The following is a 20,838-nucleotide window of genomic DNA, read 5'->3' as shown; positions in this document are numbered from 1 at the left end:
CAGACGCGAAAAACAGATGAGGGTAGTGGATGGTATGCACACAGACTCACAACTGAACAGATGCACCAACTAGCTTAGTTTGCCACTCTACTACAATATGTTACTGTACATAATACAGGAATGCAAGAAAAATAGCAACAATGCCAAAAATGCTACTTGAAACTATCTACAATATCTGTAGCTGTAACACACAATGTTGCATGAAATTCTGGCATTTGCCGCTGCTAGACTGAGAATCTCGCAAGCAGCACAGCACCACAGCAAATATGCCCTTAAAAGTAGCACCAGCTTTCCATAACTTGGATTTTGTAGAGGGCAAGTGAACCAATTAAACCCAGGTGATCTTTTGAATGCACTTTATCCTTAAAAATGCTGCACGCAATACTGTGTATAGTAAGCAAAAATGTTTTAACATTCGAAAATTATGCCACAAGCAATGAAGCATGCTGCAGGAAAAGCTCCGGTTTCATTTCGACCGCCTTAAGTTTGTGTAGGCTGAAATATCAGCATATAAATTCCTTCACAATATTATTCCTCCCAAATAAACCTTCTGCACAGCAGCAGAGCAGCACAAAAATTATTTCACTGCGACAGGTACCCTGTACACCATTTTCAACCTGCTAGCCCCACAAAAGACATTGGCAATCCAAGCAAGAAAAGCATTCTGTTGCAGAATTCACTAAATGGATGCACCCGCTTCAGTCCACACAAAATGGATGAAGCCCCAAATGTGGTGGTGACAGCTGGTGTGTCAATACGCAGCCTTAAATCATATCGGCTGAAATTCTTCATTCATTCATTGCTTCAATAGCTCTAGCGCTTAAGTGAATATTACAAAACTTGAGCTATAAAAACAACAAAACAATATCATAACATAAATGCCTTTGATTCATGTTAAAGCAGTCAAAAGGAGAAACAAACAGCTGAGTTTGATTTAAAAGCGGTGGGAGGCTCTTTGCAACCAGCAAAATCCGAGACGGTGGTGTTTGCCTATTTTTCGAGCATGAAAGCACGCCCAGTTTAGGCCAAGCCCATTTAAACATTTACTTAGTCGACATTTCTGGATTACGGGCCCAGCTGCTGTCACTGACCAGGCGGAACCGGCAAGGCAAATCAGCCCGGAAGACGCCCGACTCAAGTGCTTCGACATGCCCGCCCACATAGGTCTCCTGGTCAAGCACGTGGCCATCATCAGTCAACTTGTTGAGTATGGCCTCCTGCTTGTTGGGGAAAATGATGTTGGCGTGGAAGGCTCGCACCATCAGCAAAGCCTCGCATAGTGTGCCAGACCCCTTGCGCAGCACCTGCAACACATGACAACAAGAGATTAGAAGCACAGTGTCGTGAGACTGGGCTAACTGGTTCATACAGTGTACTCTCGCAAACTCACTTATAATTTAAAATCTGGTTAATTCAACCGGATACTTCAGTCGCGTGAACATCAAGAGCATTAAAGATGCCCCACTTAATTTAAACTCCCCACACTTTGAACAAAGGTTTGGTCCCCTTCTAGTTCAAACTATCAACAGACGACTGTAATTCCCTGGACGAACTGCATTAAGCAACCAGCTGGAAATAGCAGGACAAAGGTTACAATGCATATCTTGCAACTGCATACTAGCAACTGCACTAAACAACATAATGCATCCAAGATGTACTAGGCAGAGAAATTTACCTTAAACACATGAACTTCTGGATTCTCTAATTGCCAAAAGTAAAGGGAAGCACAAAATTTCTGCTGCAGGCAGCTTAGTACAATTCTGATGTTATGTGAAAAGACAAGAAAAAACTTAGCTAGTTTGAAACCGATGTCACTGTGCTAAACTTTAATTACAGCTCTTGCAACTACTTTATTTCTTAGCTTAGCTCTGTGATGTGCCGAGTTTCCACTTTCCTTCTCACATGCGAATCCGACAATGGAGCAAACAGACAGCTTACTTTTGCTGTGAGATTCAATTCCGTTTCATTGAACAGGCTTCTTTGAACACACAAAATATGGTCTCCAGAGGTTTTATGGCCTGAAAGATACTGTGGTGTCCACAAGCCTCAAGGAAAGGAAATGAACTGAATGCTGTATATCCAGTTTGCATATATCCACGCTTTTCTTTTTAAGCTTCTACTTTTGCTTGTGGACTGAAGCCACATCCAGAGGAAAAAACCTGAGAACTGACACGGTTACTTCCCCTGCCTTTTCAATATACCATGAGGTAGCAGTCAACCCGTGCACATGCAAATACGCCAGCACTTGTATGTCACATGTTTTTACAACATGCAAGGATGATGCACTCACTTCGTCAGGTTCCATGGGAATGATGGTGCACAGAGCAAAAATGAATGGGTGAACATACTTCATGTACAGATAGTAGGTTGCTACTGCATCAGACACTGAGTAATTTGCAAGGACCTGCAGAAAATGGAAATGTGGTCACCAAAATTACATTCAAAGACATTGCAATGTATCAAAAGTATTTGAATGCACAGGAATAACTAGCACACCCAACAGTAGCTTACCAGCACTCAGCGGGCTTAGAAAGAAATGTCAGTGCCAAGCAGCATGCTTGCTTTGGATACATCATCACCATCACCCCAACCATCAGCCCAGCCAGAATCACAACAGAGAAATTTCCAATTAGTGCTGTTCTATGCCAGCTGCTGCCACACTATCTCTTAAAATCTACTAATCTCATCTGTCCACCTGACTCTCTGCAAACCCACGCTGCACCTTTTTCTTGAAATCCAATCTGTTACCCTGTGAGGCCTTGTCTGTTATCAATTCTGTTCTCCACATTCAACGTCCAGCACTTCTTGATTTCAGCTAGGATATCACCGACTCACATTTGTTCCCTTTGCCTTTCTGTCTCTTAATGCTACCCCTATCATTTTTCTTCCCGTCGCTAGCTATGCTATCCCCAATTTGATTTAAAACTTGTCTATTAGCCTCAAGTTTTGGGCCCCCTAGGCAAGTATTTTGGCAGGATGCAACTTTTGCACACTTTCCTCTTGAGGGATCTGTCCAACCACAACGCCAACGTAGTCAGAATATCAATGAAAAAGTCTTATATAAACATATACTCTAGTACTGTAATACAGGTTCCAATGCATGCTTGGCTCACCTGCGGCTGTTCAGTGGCCATCTTGCACATTTCCTCAGGGTCCAGTTCCACAGGGTCATACCTCAACTTTGCCTACACAAGAGCCAGAAAAATGCAGTCAGTCAAAAGCAAAAAAGTTCAAGGGATCAGCAACATAGCTTTGGAATGTTTTGAAGCCAAAGTGGATAATTAAACAAAGATCTTGTAAAAGGTACAACAAGGTAAACCGGGAAACTGGTTGCACTCAGTAACGAACAACTATTTCAACTATGAAAGAATGAAAAGATGAATCTTCTGGCCCACTCACTATATAATTTACAAATAAATGAAACGGGAGCCTTTTCTCAATCACATCCAATGGTAAAAAATTACCATCACAGAACAAATTTGCTGGGCTGGCAACAGATTCTGATGGTTCAGGCTACTTTTTCAACAGATCAGGGAGCGATAAGTTTATCCAATTAGGCAAAGGATCATTACATAGCCTCAGTATAACATTGTACAGAGACAGCACAGCTGCGGCAGCATTCGCAAATAATTACTGCAATATTTTTGAATGAAATTTGCCCTTAAGAGCTAGATACCCTCCTGTAGAACTTCACTACGAATTCCAGACCATGACAGTGAAAAAGATTTTCTTGAACAACACACTCAGTTGCATTGTACTGTCAAGTATAACAAAGCAGATATGATCGTTAACATATGATCACTGTATGTCATCAGATAACAAGAAATGAGACTCCACAGTTTCACTCCCTGTCACTCTGCATTGGTCGGAGCAGGGAGATTGGCCACGAACAACACTTTGGGCTCTCGTCAATTTTTTTTTTATAAAACTGAAAGCACAAAGAAGTCTGAAACAGACAGACCTTGGCCACAGCCTTGAGGTTCTGGCTTCCAACAGGCAGGTAGCTGTCACGGCGCACCCAGTGCAGGCAATCCATGTGGGCACTCGGGCGGCTCAGGTAGTGGCCTTCACGGCTGCGTGCATAGCCCACCTCTTTGGACATTGTGAGGCCATGCACTGCTGCACGTGTTTCTACAAACATCCTGCAAGCAGAAAAATAGCCTGTCACGGTAGCTGCAACTGAATATGAAAACTCCGTCATTTCACTCTAGATATGCAAGGCAACAGCAGCGTTTCACAACTACAGTGCTCTAAGAATTGTGAGGCTGCCAACATACAACATAGGGCTAGAAATGTTGCTCAAACAAATGTTGCTATGCTAACACAAAGGCAACAATCGTAAGAGCATCCCAAGGTTTGGAAATAGTTATTAGTCAAGCAATTACATCCATTAAGTAAATAATAACATAGGGCTAGAAATGTTGCTCAAACAAATGTTGCTATGCTAACACAAAGGCAACAATCGTAAGAGCATCCCAAGGTTTGGAAATAGTTATTAGTCAAGCAATTACATCCGTTAAGTAAATAATAATATTAGAGTACATAAAATACAGAGGAGAGTCTCAAAGCCTAAACTACAAAGGCAAGACCCTGCCAACTTGTTCAATGCGTCAAGCAGAGGTGTCACAAACAGGATCTAGCAATTTCCTAACAAGCAAGCCAACGCGTCAAAATAATCAGATGCTGTAAAGCTTTTACAACCAGACAAGAAGCGTAGTGTTCAAAGCCGCAAAATATGTGTAGAGGGAGGAACTTGCCAGTCAAAGTTATCACCGTTGTATGTCACAATGACAAGCGGTTTCACCTCAACAATATGGTCGAAGAATTTTTGCAATAGTGAGAGCTGAAAAAAAAACAAGCATCATTATGAAAAAGCTTGGCCACTGCAGCACAAGCACAAGCAGGGTACACCAATTTATAATTCATACAGCACTGTAAATGCTACAATCCCTTTGAGTATATTGTCTCGATACAGATCAGTCACTACAATTTTATTGTACTCCGCTAAACAATTACAAACTACCAAAGCAAAACATCACTATCAATGATAATCTAAACTTGTGGGAGCCTGAGAAAAACCTTGCATTTTATGAAACTTTGGCTGCATGTTTCTGGTCAATCTTCTACTATTCCATGTGGGGTTTTAAACATACTTTTACAGGATTAAAGACGTGTGTTTGTCTATGACTTCCAACTGCAAGCACTTTCCCCACAAGAGCAGACGCACGATTTCGATATACTACACAGACACCCACGTCCTCCAAGTACAATCATATCTGGCCCAATAGGCGCAAAACAAGGCAACCCTACTCACCTCATTTGGTTCATTGAAGACAACAAAAGGCCCTTCAAACTCAGGACGTGGTGTGTACTCAAAGTCCTCCACATCAGCTGACACAATCTCTCGATTGGTAATCAGGTACCCCTGGCCATCTATCATGTATGAGATCATCATGATCTGGTCTGAGGCAGCATCAGGAAACTTCAGGGGAAGCTTGGTTGTTTCAATGTCGTAGGCCAGGACAGTCACATCCTACGTAGACAGAATTTGCTCAAGCCCCGCGACTCCGTCAAACTCACTTGAAAATGTTCAAACCTTTGCACACCCTCCTTCATAAGCATCACCTTGACAAATGGATGAAAGCTATTTCTAAATCCTCCCTGCTTTGGCAGCAAGGGTAGATCTACGAGATGAAAGTAGACTTGTCAACATTACCACCCAACGATTCGGAAGGCAGCAATTTCACATTATTTCCAGTATTTCTATCTCAATTACGCGAAAAAGCAGGCACATATGAGTGCTTTACATAAAACAAAATGCGTGACTCATACCTAAGACAGAGAAGCATAGTGAAGTCACATTGCTTTTCTTTATGCTTGATGACAAGATTAGATGAAGCATGAAGCGTGCGCATGCTTTGCATAGATCAAATCATGGCTCTTAAAGGAGCTCCATACTTCAGAGCAATTTCTTAATTCCCTAGGGATGCAGTGTAGTGGCACAGTACATAGATGGACTCACAAAATGAACAAATGGAATATTTCTTAAGATTATTCTCATGTGTAGACACATAAAAAAATGGCTGTGGTTTAGCTCTGGTTAAACCTGGAGGGACGCGATAGCTACATCTGGCCGAGTGGAACTAGCTCCGCACCATGTGACCAACGGCGGCACCACGCGATCAACCCACGTTACCAACCACGTCACCAACGGCACCACCACGGAGCTCAAGTGGTGCCACGCTGAAGGGTCGAACAGGTGGCGTAGTGTAGCTATCGCTACAAAAAAAATGTCCTCTCCATGGTCAACACAAGTTATTTCAAGCAGATATGCTACTAAAATGGCAAAAGAAATTAACACCATGAATAAAAAAAAAGCGCAGTAGACTGCAGCATCCAAAAAGAGTACAAGACAAGCATGCAATAGCAGAGGACACAGCATGCCTTCACATACACCCTCATTTTCCCTTCAGTACACAGGCAAAAGCATTGCAACTGCAACACTAGTCTTCCCTAGGCCTGCACATGAGTAGTCCACTACTAGTGCAGTCCGTCAGCTTCGCAATACCCTGTCATGTTTATGCATACCTGCTAATGCATAGAACGAGACAATATAGCCAACATATCTGTCCCTTCTTTGTTAACCACTACACTGAAGCTACACCTAACAAATTGGTGTGTGTTGGAGAAAAATGCAAAGCAGAATTCAGCTTGGCATCCAATAAAAAAAATAGATAACCAAGATGTCACTCTTGTGAGACAGTACAGAGCTTAAAGATGAGGGCTTACTGGCACTTGAAGAATGTCCTCTCGCTTCTTGATCTCTGGTGCTTCATTTCCACGACCTCTTACAGCATACCACAAGCCGACAAAGATCTTCAAGTCAATAGACACTCGAATGTGGTATGGCACATCGTACTCCCTAGTGTCAGAGAAGTGAACAAGAAAAAGATGTAAAACTGAAGTGCCATTGGCTGCCATCGAAGGTTTTGAGAAACAACATGCAGGATTCCTTATTTTTCAAGCAGTGTGCATCGAACGTTCTAGTCTGATGATGTGCAACAAATGGTTACCTAATGTCCACAATGTTTTCTGTCTGCTCCACAAGTTTCTTAGCTGACGCTGATGCTTCTGAAGCATCACTTGACTTTGGCCTGGGAAAAAATGCATAGCATAACATTTATTAACCTCACAAGCTTTCATAACAAAGAACAAAAAAGGCATGTACCAGAAATCAGCATTGGTATTGGCAAGCAAGAGGAGGAGGTGGCACTTTTTAATGAAAACTGAAGATGTTAGCCTGTCAGACCTGTTAAACTAATCCAGATAAGGATGACACAGATGGAGTGACACACTCGTATAAAACTCATGCATACGCACAAGTGCATGCATCCAGTCAAACAGCAATACACTTTACTGAGCTGTGCTTCAATGCACAAAGTGCACTGTGAAGGCCGTAGTTTGTTCATTTGGCTATTGGTTATTCACCTAAGATAATTTGTCAAGTAAGGCCTCTGATATGAAAGCAACCTACAAAACAAATGGAAATTTAAACAGCACTTCAAAAGCGTCAGACATGTGTCAGTCAATAGAAAAGAAAGAAGCCAAAATTACCCTAAAACATGTGACGACGACGAGTTTTTCCTTTCCTGGTTCTTCCGAACAGCAGGGAGCAGGTCCTTGCGAACTTTAAGTAGGTCATTAACGGAGAGGAACAACAGCTTCAGGTATGTTCTCTTGAGGCCAACGAGGTGATTAGGCTAAACAGCAGAGAAACATGTAGAGTCAGCCGAGTGGAGACGCAAATTTTGATCGCCACATCAGCTGGAACATTTGCTTCATGTGCTAACATGAACTTCACCCTACAAATATAGTTAAGGGAAATGGCTACAGGACATAATGTTTTGAATGTGGAGCAAATGAAAATGAGCTTGAACCACTAGGCCTGTCAAAATGATCGCCAACATGGCATCATTCTTAGGTCTGAAAATGTGCGACGTGGCACACATGCATGGCCGTGTATGGAGTTCAGCGGATGGTGAAGCAGCCTGCCATCATCACTCATGGTACCCTCCAAGTAGGGTACCATGAGTGCTCAGTGCTAGCTAGCCTGCTAAATGATTAACAATGACAGTGATGACGCTATGCATAGCTGCCACTGAGCAAACATTTCAAACAGTAGTAGTCTTTGAATGATTGGGAAGGTTCGTGGCTGATAGGCAGTCTATACTCTGCATAACTATCCCAGTTACAGGACCTCTGGTTTGGTTGCCCAAGTTAGCCTCTGCCAGGAGGTGGAGACCACCAGGGTGGAGTGGCCAAAGGATGTCAATGAGGGATGCGGACAGGAGCAGAACGACACACACAACGCAAAACCGAGGGAACTAGACTATAATTAGTGCTCACACTCTGCCCGAGACAGCTGTTACCACATTTGTGCCATGTTATCACTTTTAAACCAACACGTGATGGTATAGAAAATCAAAATGGCGCGGTCTAGAGCTCCGTACAGTAAAATTAACAACTATAGAGTGACAAGCAGAGTCGCCTCACCAGGTCAAGGTCTTCCTTGGGGCAGATCTCCACCCGAGCCAGTGTGCCCTGGTATTTGCGAGTGAGGAACGAGATAACTTCTTGTTCAGCACCAGGCTTGGCAGCAACGTAGAAGTACGGCTCGAATGGAAGGGACACCTTAAATCGGCTCCCATCTTCTTCAATGAAGTAGTAATCAACGGCACTGATGAGCCGCTTGTCTTCGTTCAGTATTTCAGTCTTGGAAGTGCAAGCAAACAGAAAGAAAAGTCACATTTAACAAGGGAGCCCTCTCGCAAAGTCTCTGCCAGCAAATCTTCGCCAAGGAAATTGCCAGCAACAGCGACGGCTATATGGCCTTCTAGCAGATTTCAGCGAAAATCGCTAGTAACATGTCCGATATGTGTAATGCGGTGCTCAAAATGGCGCCAAGTTACCAAAATAAATTTTTGCAGAATTGTTGTTTGCTCACATTCCACTACTTACGCAGTGCCACATATGTGTATAAGGTTTTCCAACATATGTTACATGAAGAAAACGCTACGAGAACTCGTTGCTCATTCCACGCCTTCAACTTCGGTATCCGCAACCAAGCTTACTTCTCTATGATAGCATCTAGGGCTTCAGTACAAGCTAGAACACATGCGCACAATGCGATAGTATATATATGGCGGTTTTCTTTTCTTATAAGGAACAGTTTAGCATAAAACGACTCGACGTTCACGTACCGGGTGAATGTTTATTAACCAGCCGATCCTCTCGGTTCCTTCCCGATGTCTCTCGAAGCCGAACTTGGCATCAATCTCATCATTAAAAAGTGCGTCCTGCAGCCGTCTTTCCGACGTGTCCTCTCTCCTGCTGCTGCTGCTGTTGCTGATAGGAAGAAAGAAAGGGAAAGTGCACGGGCCTGCCTACTGGCTCAAGCCGAGCCACGCTCACTGCCGCGTGCCGAAAGTAGGAGAGTTAAAGGGTAGGAGAGCAAAGATAGAAAGAAAAGGCGCGCTAATATGCCCCGGGCCGATCCCGAAGGCAGTGCAATACCGGGCCGACCCGTGCCAGAGTGCTTCAAGCCAAGCACTCCGCCATATTCCAAAAATAAGTTTAATATCTCGGGTCCAAGGACCCGCAGCAGATATCAAATCAGGTATCTGAGGAGAAAACACTAGAGCTCATAGAAGAGATTCGTCCGTGCGCGGACGGGCGGAGACGCTGTGCGGCAATAGAATGGTGCTCACCCCGTATTCTTGCCCTCTTCGCTATTTTTTGCAAACCTGTCGTACTTGAAACGGCCACTGTTTTGTAAAACCATGATTAAGCTCTATAAATGTGCATTGTCAGCTGGTAAAATAGCACGCTCTTGGGCAGCTGACGAAAGACAACACGCTACCCCAAGCCCTTTAACAAATCCCGCCAAATCGCAGGCCCCAGCCACCGCTGTTCCGCAATGGCGTTGCAGGCGCCGTGGCAAAAACCGAAACTGAAATCGCGAAACTGCCAGTCGAAATTACCTGTTGTGGTTGGCCGTTGTTACACCGAGATACACCATTTTCCACAAATACACAGCTACACATTGAGTGCGCTGACATAATCCACCTCATGATTACTCCAAACAACTTCTGGGCCTTTCATCAGGATTTCAGCTTCACAGAAGCCTCACAGCAAGGGCCGATAACCACTGGGCCAGTACAAAGGGCGGGAAAACTGCATAATTTCGTCTTCAGAGCCAGTTAAAGGGCCCATGAATTGGTATTTACAGAGGTTATGAAAAGTGCACAAGCGATCGGTTTTCCATCACCCGTCACCGCACCACAAGTCTTCCTAAGCTAGCTTTATTAACACCTAATATATAGAGGATTAAAAATAATGTTCCCCCTCTCCCCCTCAACTCACAGCCCATTAACACTATCGCATCATGACTTTAATACGGGGCTTAAGTATCCCCTCCAATTTTTATTATCTTCAAACTACCGCTTTGTCAATGCATAATGCAGTAGTAATTGCTGAGGCATGGGCTCTGACCAAAAATTCAATGTTCAGATGACAAGCTCAAATTGTATTCATGCATCTTTTGCCAAGGGACCTAGTGTGCAAATAAGCGTTTGCAGAGAGAGGGTGGTTTAAACCAGTTTAAACATATTGGTGAAAACTAGTTGACAGCACAGCTGCCCAGTAAGTCATCTCATGGAGTACCGTTGGTACCGTAATCTAAGCCTGACAGTAAATGCCCCACATTGCAAGGCCTTCTTTCTTTTACGGCTACAACTTTTAAACTAAAATACTGTCAGTTGAACCTTCCACTAGCAGGTTCCAATTAAAAATTTCAGTGTTCACTCATACCAGTGTCAGAAAAGGTAAGCAAAATTACTGAAAACTGCGTCCAACTGGACAAGTAGCTGTGGTTGCACTTCCACAAACTTCACTGTTTTGTTTTTCTCAAGACTTACAGAAAAAAAAAAAATTATACACTATAAACAGCAGCATACACACTACTCAACCTATACATGCCTAGAGTCTTACTTGTAAGGACCCCGCTTCTTTGCGCAGCAACTCAATGTTATCGTGCAAAAGCTTGCGCCCGCTAGCATAGGTTCAAGGGGGTCTTAAGTTTTCCTGTGCAAGGGTTGTGCTGTGTGCATTCAGTTTTGTGTGCTGTGTGCATTTAGAAAGATCCGCCAGTCTCCTCTGGAAGGCATTTTTAAATTAGATCTCACTGACTACATTGTAATCCTGCAAGAAAAACAAATAACCTTTGCGCATTATCAGAAGGAAATCACTATGTGATGACCAATGCGATCTTAAAGTTGATGTCAAATGTTTGAAGCTTTACCACATATAACAGGTAGCAAATTTGCCAAGTATCCTACATAGAAGGACGGCTCAAAAGTCGGTGTCGAGAAAAATAGTTCCACCAGTAAAAGGATGGCTGTTTATGGAAGTGAAGTTAACATGTTATATAGAAAAATACATAAATTTTCAAATTTTTAAAATTTCGGCCTATATAGGTTAAGGAGACATGCTCCAGAACAAAAATTTTTCTCAATATTTGTGCTAGCTAAATATTTCACAGTTCAGAGATCTTTGTCAGTTCTTTTTATATCTGTTGTCAATTTTCACCTCTCTTACTTGGCTTAATTTTTGCAAGTCATGCATCTGAAACGTAGGGATGTTTTTGCGCAACTCTCTATTACCAGTATATACACAACTCTGAGAAATACCTCATTTTTCTCACTACGATTCCTGTTGTGCAATGAGAAAAAGTTTGCCATGTATAAATTTTCTGAATTTTTCAAAAATGAACCATCTTTGGAATGTCCCTTTATGATAGGACTACGATGATTGTAACGCACCTGACTCCAATTCCCCTCATAAATTGCAATACAGGCAGTACAGCTGCATTCTACACATGGTGAAACAGAGCCATACCAAATTTCACTGTGACGTGAAGCAAGTAACTGGCACTCACACCGAGGTTGCATGAAAATGAGAAACCAAGAAAAATGCCCCCCCCCCCCCCCCCCCCCCAAGCGATTTAAAGTGGCAGTGGTGATGCAGCTTCTGCGGACATAAAAAACGCGTTTTGAATGTTGTTTTGAGCTATGAAATTGTCTGAGGCTGCTTCTGAAACAAGAAAGTTTCCTTTACCTGCATGCAGCACCGCTATTTAAATCTGTTGCCATGAAAGTAGCTCAATTGTGCTCATTTTTCGATCACTTGGTGTGTGTACGTCACAGGTTTCAGTAGCTTCATGTCTATATTTGGCACTGGTACTGTTCGTCAATAAAGGGGCTGTGAAGGGGGCTCTAATAAAGTTGCGGCATGCCTGGGATATTGAAGCACGCCGCTTCACGAACAGTGTCCGGCAAGGATTTTTAGATGCGCTTTGTAGAAGCTGAGTTATCTGTAGTTAAAATTTGAACTTCAGCATCTTCGCGCCTTTCCCTCTCCTCTCGTCACTTTTTGCACGCTGGAAGGTAGGCGCTCCTTCAACGACCCCCCTCTGGGAGCGGAGCTTCCCGACCCGCCAGAGATAAGCGGCTTATTGGCCGCGGCCACGGTAGTTGCCTGACGTCTGAAAGAATCTAACCAATGGCCACCTTGTCTACGCAGATGCGGGGGACAGAGGAGGGTGCGAGCATGAAAAGGTCGCCGGAAAGGGCTCGCAAACTTTGACGCATGAGTGTGGGTCGTCTGCTGTGTGTAGAAGAGTATTATTTTGCTCTGGTTTTCATAGCAACGCAGTGCAGTGATTAAGTGAGTTAATGTGCTCTCCTCGGAAGGCGTTTCAGAGCCCCTTTAAAGAGAAAGGTTTGCACATAAAAAAAAAGCAAAAACCAGAAATCTATTTTTTTTTTATAAAAATAGTTTTTTTCACCCGACTGCCCCTTAACTCAGTCCTCGTTTTGCTTGTCACATTGCTAGCTCCATTTCCGAATGACTTGTGCACACTTGTGCTGCCTTCCCCATGTCTTTTCCTAGGCGAGCACAAGACAAACAAGCATGAGGCTTGAGGTATAGCAAGAGGAATGAAGGCACGTTTTCGTGCTACGACCACCATAAATAAACAGTTCTCAACACCAGTACAAGAAATAGGAACCCTCCCAAAGGAAATGCAAATAGCACTGTGGGCCAAGTGCTCCCTCTAAGCAGCAGCTCTTGAACAGTGAATTCTCATACAGCTATACTGTAGAAAACCCCCGAAAGTGGAGATGCATATATGTAATAAAAATGAATCCGAAGGCACACTGAGCAATGTTCAGGATGAGTTTATATATGCAAGCAATCTACACAAGCAGGAACAAGCTGACAAGTTGATGTCCACAGATGAATACACGAGAGCGGCAATGTGCATACGAGAAGCTCAGAGGTTGATTGGCCGGCTTCATCAGGGAGCCCTGTTGTCATATAGCTAGGTCTGGTTTTGATCTGCAAAAGACAAAAATGCCTGCTTAGGATACCACAACACACTCAGCGTGATTTTCAGAAAACAGCAGCAAAAAGAACACAAGGAATGTTTGTATAATGATAAGGTTATTAATCAGGCACATGGGACCAGCTTTTAATAAAAAATGTAGAAGGAAGCACTAAAATGGTTCGAAAGCTTTGGATTCATTTTTACCTCTTCAACACTTGCAAGTAAATCACCAAACACCAGTCACGGGTTCAGTTCTTAGACGAAACCTTTATTTAGACAAATCAAAAGATTCTTGCATGTGCTTGACGGAAAACAATTATATCATCGCTAGCAGCAAACACTTGCAGTATATGCCACAACAAAAGCATGAAGATCAGTATAATAAATGCCTTCAATATCCTCAGCAAGTAGTGCACTAGCCACAGTACTTGCACTGCGGCTGCTATGCTTCTGACAGTTACCTCCAAGTCCAAACAAACATCCAACCAATGTGCAAATATAATGTGAGCCTAAGAGAAAGAATGCACCTTATTCTTGTCGGCAAAATAAGTACGGCAATTCCAGAATCTCACTGCTTCTTCTGCCATGATGTAAGGTATGTGCTTAGTCTTAAAAGAAAACATTTGACAGAAGTCTGTCTGGTTGAGAAACTTAGTAGAAAGATGACTGACGCCAACCAAGTTAAATTTTTAAAAATGCGACGTTTCGGGACAGGCTCGGTCCCTTCTTCATGGTGCCACTACGGGGAAGGTGCAGCTTGGCTTTTTAAGCCCTCGTGTTGAAGACTTCTGGTGCTTAGTGTTACGCTGTGACACCAAATGGTGATGTGCACAATATCTTGTTCTATTAGCCATGCTTGCCAAAACCAGATCCTGAAACTGGACTAACTTGAGTACTCCACAAAACAATGTAGCTGCCTAAAAGTGTTCTTGTAAGCCACCCTGGCATCCATTTAGAACTCTCAAGAAAGAAAAAGGAAATAATTTAGAATGAATGCAACAAGTACAATACAGCTGTGCCCCGTTAATATGACCCCCCATTAATATAAACAACACAAATTAAGAACAGTTTTCTGGCCACCAAACTTAATCAATGGATTTGCGCCTCGTCAACAGGAAACTCGCTGTCCGGAGAATGGACAGGGTGGAAATGCACAGAGGCCGTTGGAGCTCCTGTATTTTTGCGGACTTAATATGGACAATGCTGAGAACAAAACTGCAACTGCCCCAACCAGATCATCCTTTCCTCTATTTCGAGTTAATGACACTAGCAAAAGGCAGCACGAAAGTAGAAACGCCTGAATGATGGCCTCTTTTCCCATGGTTTCATGTTTTACAGTGCCAACGGGCCCAGTCGATGCACCTTATGATTTTCTGCACTGATGAATGGCAGTAAAAAGTCTTCTACAGCTCGAGCTAAGTTGACAGCCACATTCAGCAGCTGTGAGCCAACTGAATACAGCTATGTACTAGCAGTTTATAAGATGTGAACAGTCGCAGTAGGAGATGCGTCATCCAGCCATGAAATGCCAACATGAGTCTCAGGGACCACTATGTGAATCAGACCAGCTGCAAACAGGCCAGGGAACAGACAGCGGACGATTTTGCTCAGGGTTGGTACCCATCAGATTAGTGCTTATGCAGTAAAATTTAATGGCAACTGCACCCGTAGTGATACAGATGATGACAGCCAGCTTGTTCACGCTGTGCCCTTGCAACTGTTTCATTTGCTTTAAATGCTGCGGCCCCCACATTATCTTAAATATAATTGTGACTAGGCTAACGAACTTCTAGCTCATAAGATTGAGTCTAATTTCAACTTCACTATTCACCATGCATGTACTGAAGCAGACATTAACCACAGGGTGTTTTTTCTTAACATACTTTCTTTTACTGACGATTCATTACTACGGATAACTCGCTTCATGGTCAGTTTTGCCCAGGTACCAAAAAGTCCATTTAAATGTGGCACAACTGTAAATACAAGCTATGCAAAAACACGTTCCAAACAAAGTTAACTGCACAAACAAACTGTTTTCGTTTTTTTGGAATCAGCAAACCGAGAGAAAGAGCAGAAGTGTTTCTAAACGAAAGCACTGCTGCTCGGCTACATTAAAAGAAATATATATGACAGGACTTTCACCTCAGACCCAAGCTAGCAAAATTTTTTCAGGATTTTATGCAAAATAAAGCACTATTTGCTGAATTTTCACTTTCTACCAAATTAGGCTGATGCCATCTGCTGGGAACCCCAAACAAGTGCCAGGAAAGAAATGTGAACACCGACGTAAATCGTAACATAAAAATGCCAACGGCAGGCTTTCACATGGAATGCCCAGATCATAAACAAAATGCCCTCCACATGCTTCAGCCTTTCAAAGCCGAGGTATTTTATAGCTGAAGCCTCACAATGAGATAGAAATAGCCCTTCCGAGAGTCAACATACACTCACAGTTATACACCCTTGCTATATCAAGTTCAAACAAACTAGGCAGTCTTATTTGGAACTGGTGGCAGTTCCGGCTATAAACGGTTACGTACTTTTTCCATCGCAGGCAACTATCTTCACTTTGTCAGCTTTGACAAGCTCTTGGACTTCCCTGAACTCGACATCCTTCAGCACAAACGTCCAGACGTTATCACAAAATCGGTATGTGCTTAAGTGCCCAGCCTGAAAAGAAGATAAGAGACAAGATATTGAAGCAGTTCAATATGGACAGAAAAGCAGAATGAACAGCAAGCAGTAGTATCAGTCAGAAAAGAAATGAACCAGGTCGCGACTTCAAGTCAGCCCCAATGATTAAAATAAAAGGAAGAGGGGGCATGCTAGGCAAAATATATCCCACCTAATAGCCCAACTAATGAATGTAACTGCGAGAAACCTTTTTTTTTTGTTATGAGTGTTACCACGCTGAAAATGTCACATTACCATGCAGGAATAAAAGAGAGCTGCTAACTCAACCTGGTGAGGCCAGTGGATGTGGACCATTATGAACCCTTTCATTCATCAATACTTGGGTGAGACAAACATTACCTCGATTATGAATGCATGCATATTGCTCTTGCTGCACGAAGCTTCACCTCAGTCAATTTCATTGCATATATTAATTCCAAAATTCCACAAACAGCAGGGTCAAAAACAAGCTGTGCACAGCAATACCTTATCAATGAATGGTGGATAACTATATAATGGGTGTATATGATGGACATCGTGCTTTGTTTCTGCTCTTAATCTTACTAAACCTCTCATAAAAGCTCATGTACTGTATTCAGCTCCTATATCTCCCATTTCGTCTTCCTCCTTAGCTTCTTTATCCAAGCCTATCAGGAAAAAAAAAAAAGGTACGCTATACTCCTCTCTACAAACCTATGTATGCAGTGCAAACTTATATATACAAACATGGTACCTAATGCCCCCAGAATGCCCTCTGCGATGCCATGTGATTTTTCAAAGTGGTCTATTGGACCATATGTACTTGCACGCCATACAGCACTAACTGGGCTGCAGATTAGCTTTGACAGCATGAAAATTATTTCCCACCCCTTCATTGAACGTTCAGTTCCGTAACACAAGCTAAAACTGAACATCAATCATACCAACCAACATATCCAAGCAAAGGATTAAAGCAATCTGCACCCTGTCCACCAATGAGAAATAGTACGGCACCACTCCAGCACCCATGCAGTAAGGAACACTGATACTTATGCAGTGACCTCTAACACATGCAGCACAGTCTCGTGTTAGCCACCCGTGCTAGCAGTAAGGTGATGCGCATGTGCATCATGAGTTGGACAACAGTCCCAAGCAGTAAAAACACCCTTTTTAATGCAGGAATGCATTTAATGTTTACATTCGTGAACCACAACATACGTCACGTTTTCGAAGGGGAAGGTTTTCCCCACACTAAAGAGCACGTGGAATAAATTGCATACAGGTTTTACAAGCATACACTGCCTCCCTGGCAGCACGGCTCAGAGGACAGGTTATCCATATCACCAAGGTGACCTTGGAAAGACAAAGGTAAAGAAGCAGTAGACAAAAAAAGAGCCTCGACAGAATATGTGGACTTGAGCAGGAGTTCCCGCAAGAAGTAAAAGAGCAAACAAAACGTGCAGTGATCCATGATGTCCGAGGAAGAAGACGAGGGTCGAATACAATGTTATCCAGTACACGGGCTTTTATGGGAGCTCCCACAGAAGTAGTCTTTTCTTTCTTTTTTTTTTATGCATTAGCATTACCACTGCCATCTTTACAAAATCTGTCCTTAGTGTTAGGTTGAGGCCACAGAGTAGAATGTGGGGAGGAGAGTGGGGAAGAGTGGAGAGCAGGACAGTGGTTAGAACCAGTGGGAGGAGTCATGTAAAGAGGAAGAGGCGACGGCCAATAAGAGATCATGTGGACAGAATGGGAGGACACATGCTCTGTGACTCGTCAGTAGTGACGCCTGATCCTTCAGCTCTCCTTCACACTTTGAATCGGCCGGGCCTGTACTGAGAGCTCTCTGCCCGTCTCTGAAGCCGTTGGACTTGTGTCAAGTGAATAATGCCAGTTTAAGCCGGTACCGACAGGCTAAGGACCAGTGATGGATTCTGCCCCTTGGGTCAGCGATGCAGAAGCCCGCCAAGCACGGCGGGCTGAGCTTCAGCAGCTTAGAAGGCTGCGACAGCAGCTTGCTAGGTGTCCCATTATTCAGTGCAACAGGGATGTCACTGCAAAGGCAAGGCGTCAGGAGCGACACATGGAGAGTGAAGACGACTGGACGTCGTCTAGCAGCTGAAGCTGATTGAAGGAGATGCAAACACCAGGCAGACTCTAATGCTAAAGCATACACTGCCACATGAATCACGCTGATCATCTGTGACTTTTTCTTCTTGATTTTCTTCTAATCCACCTTATCTTATCTGCTAGTTCCTTTTCTTCTTCCAAGCCCATGTGGATAATGCTGATGGCCTATCCTTTTAAAATAGCCTTGAATGCGCTGTAGGCTACATGTGGCCGCATGCACTGCATACATCGTAAGTGCAATGACAGCAATGGTTGTCACTTTCGCCAGTGCTCGTGGACATGCATTCAGAATCCCACAGCATTATAGCATTCCTGCAGTCGACTAGCCTGCCATTAGCATGGACATGACTGCAAACTTAGTGACTAGGTACGCAAACAACACTTGTCTATCTTATTGTCATACTAGCCACAAACATTCACACTGAAAATGTCGCCACTGATAAATGTCCCTCACTGCACAGTATTACATGTTTAGCTGCATGACTCTGCATGGCACTTTTACCGCCGCTTTTTTTTTGTGTTTGTGAGAGAGAGAGTCTTGCACGTCAGCACTCAGCCAAAAATGCCATGGTTGAAAGACCATTCTGCATTCTTTCATTCTTGAGCATTCTCTCTGAAAAGAATGATGCCCTTGCGGCTCATCACTGCTGCCCGACACACGATACTTGTGATGAGCATAACCTAGCCAGTATTAGGGACGGTCATCATGAAAACACTGCAAGTATCACTAACGGCACATTCTCATGTTCCTATCAACATCTTGGTGGTCTATACACTTATATTTTGTAAACAGCCTCTGCTAGAACTCAGTCACTGCAGCTACAGATTATGCATTTGACCTTATAACTGGCAGGAGAATGCCTTTGCAAATGAGAAAATGTGGAGAGTATAAAAATATTTAGAAAACAAAAATATGTTGCCCAAGTTGACTGGCAAAACAACCACTTTGGCCCTTTGGTGAAATTCCCTGGAATTCTAACAGCAAAAGTATACAATGACAATAGAAGGAACAACAAAGCAGCACTATATTTGTCGGTGACACTTGCTCAAAAAATGTAATCACATTTAACAGGCACGTGTGGCAGAATACGATAAAGGAACTGAATATACCAAACAGGACACTGGCAATGTGCATATTTGCGGCGACTTCTGATCAACGAGAAAATAGATATAGTAGGCTTGAGATTACAGTAGGCCGGAGATACATTTTAACAGCAGCAGAGGCGAAAGGTTTTTCAGCGTGCAAGTATACAATTTATGTCCTCCATAGATGCACTTCTTTTAATTTCAACGCCCATTTTTGCATGCCCAGAAACGCATCAAGACTGCACTTCACAAAGGTTTATTATGTCACTACACTGACTACCACATAATGAGGACTTCTTTTTTTTTATGAGTATATTAACCTTTCCAACATGTAGCCAGCGGAAAAGTGCCATGAGACGCAAAAGCATAGTTAAAGTAATGTCCCTATTAACGACTGGAAAAGATCGCTAAGCCGTTTTATATTTCGTAAATTACTACAACAGAGTGGAGCGTATAACGCGCCGTGCTGCTTTGTAGCAGGAAAGTGAAAATTTCTGTAATGTCAAAGGCGCTGTCTCGTATAACGGCAACCTTTCAATGCGTGGATTAACCGAGTACAGATCTTGTAGCTTGGCACATTTGCTGTATACCTTGACACATTTGCACTAAAATGGCATTACTGGGACATTGTAGCGCGGCGAAAGGTGTTCAAAACGAATACAAGCCAGTCACACGAAAGTGACGTCACTAGGTACTTACAAAAAGGGCAACAAAAGACTTACAGTAGTACCATTTTTTCATTTTTTCTTCCATAAAAGAAAAAAACTTAACACAGGAATTACCTTGAACGTTAGTCTCGTTTTTACCCTACTTGCCAGGGCATTGTTAATTGCCTTGTCGAACTGCAGGAGGACTTTCAAGGCGAGGTGAGGTGTGATTTGCCCACACTGAAATAAAAAAAAATGGGATCCATCACGTCGGCAAAACGAAGTAAAATGCACGTTCACAGCGCTCTCGCCGGCGACTCTGCACAGCTTTCTTTCAAGTCTTCGAAAAGAAACAGACGACATATATGGTACGGTTTCACTGGATGCGAGAAATGTCGGGACGTCGCACACGCCCGAAATCTGCAGCTCTCCTCCCAACTTGCGACCCAAAAACTCAGCCATTCAAAATGCACGAGCCGGTCGGAGAGACATGGCTTACCTGTATCAGCTCGTCTAAACTCTCCTGTAAAGTGTTTCCGAGGGTTGTGTTTCTGTACAACTGGTAACTCATCCTGAGAGAAGCGCGAATTGGTTACAGCGCACTGCAAAGTTCACAAGCCGCCGCACTAGCCACCGCCATAAGACAATGAAACTACATAGTTGCCCATCGACCGCAGCGTGATTCCGCTCACCTAGACTTGGCTTCATCTCGACGTTCATTTTCAGTCACGAAGTGCTATTAAAAAATCACACTGTCTATTACAGGCTTAATGTCACTTTCTTGATATTTTGATGGTTTTATTTATTTTGCGTTAATTTAACGACAAAATTGGAGTAGCGTATCGCATATCTACGTTGCCACATCCATGCATTCGC

At 43.2% G+C, this 20,838-nt stretch overlaps 2 protein-coding genes and 1 pseudogene across 3 annotated transcripts in view; all 3 read right to left on the bottom strand.

The window, feature by feature from the left end:
- Positions 1 to 9,961, bottom strand: part of PolE1 (DNA polymerase epsilon catalytic subunit 1) — a 61,136-nt gene extending 51,175 nt beyond the window's left edge. The window contains exons 1-12 of one of the 2 annotated variants that reach the window (XM_077626930.1): positions 9,768 to 9,961; positions 9,261 to 9,405; positions 8,554 to 8,772; positions 7,615 to 7,760; positions 7,074 to 7,154; positions 6,790 to 6,922; positions 5,315 to 5,533; positions 4,758 to 4,843; positions 3,962 to 4,142; positions 3,114 to 3,185; positions 2,291 to 2,404; positions 1,092 to 1,304 (exon numbers count right to left, since the gene is read on the bottom strand). In XM_077626930.1, coding sequence (XP_077483056.1) covers positions 1,092 to 1,304; positions 2,291 to 2,404; positions 3,114 to 3,185; positions 3,962 to 4,142; positions 4,758 to 4,843; positions 5,315 to 5,533; positions 6,790 to 6,922; positions 7,074 to 7,154; positions 7,615 to 7,760; positions 8,554 to 8,772; positions 9,261 to 9,405; positions 9,768 to 9,841 — 1,683 coding nt within the window. In that variant the 5' untranslated portion in view covers positions 9,842 to 9,961. The remainder of the gene's footprint in view (positions 1 to 1,091; positions 1,305 to 2,290; positions 2,405 to 3,113; positions 3,186 to 3,961; positions 4,143 to 4,757; positions 4,844 to 5,314; positions 5,534 to 6,789; positions 6,923 to 7,073; positions 7,155 to 7,614; positions 7,761 to 8,553; positions 8,773 to 9,260; positions 9,406 to 9,767) is intronic. The other variant, XM_077626931.1, reaches the window with a different exon arrangement.
- On the bottom strand, positions 9,540 to 9,714 carry LOC144095765 (U2 spliceosomal RNA; annotated as a pseudogene).
- A 3,318-nt stretch (positions 9,962 to 13,279) lies between the features above and the next one.
- Positions 13,280 to 20,650, bottom strand: TfIIA-S (general transcription factor IIA subunit 2). The gene is made up of 4 exons (XM_077626929.1): positions 20,462 to 20,650; positions 20,098 to 20,202; positions 15,985 to 16,114; positions 13,280 to 13,455 (listed from the first exon to the last, which is right to left on the bottom strand). Exons 1-4 carry the CDS (start codon positions 20,531 to 20,533, stop codon positions 13,439 to 13,441), a joined length of 324 nt encoding a protein of 107 aa, XP_077483055.1. The 5' UTR covers positions 20,534 to 20,650; the 3' UTR covers positions 13,280 to 13,438.
- Between the last annotated feature and the right edge of the window lie 188 nt (positions 20,651 to 20,838).

The sequence above is a fragment of the Amblyomma americanum genome, chromosome 6, assembly GCF_052857255.1.
Source record: "Amblyomma americanum isolate KBUSLIRL-KWMA chromosome 6, ASM5285725v1, whole genome shotgun sequence".
In the NCBI taxonomy this organism is placed as follows: domain Eukaryota; kingdom Metazoa; phylum Arthropoda; class Arachnida; order Ixodida; family Ixodidae; genus Amblyomma; species Amblyomma americanum.
This window is presented reverse-complemented; position numbering and strand designations above follow the sequence as displayed.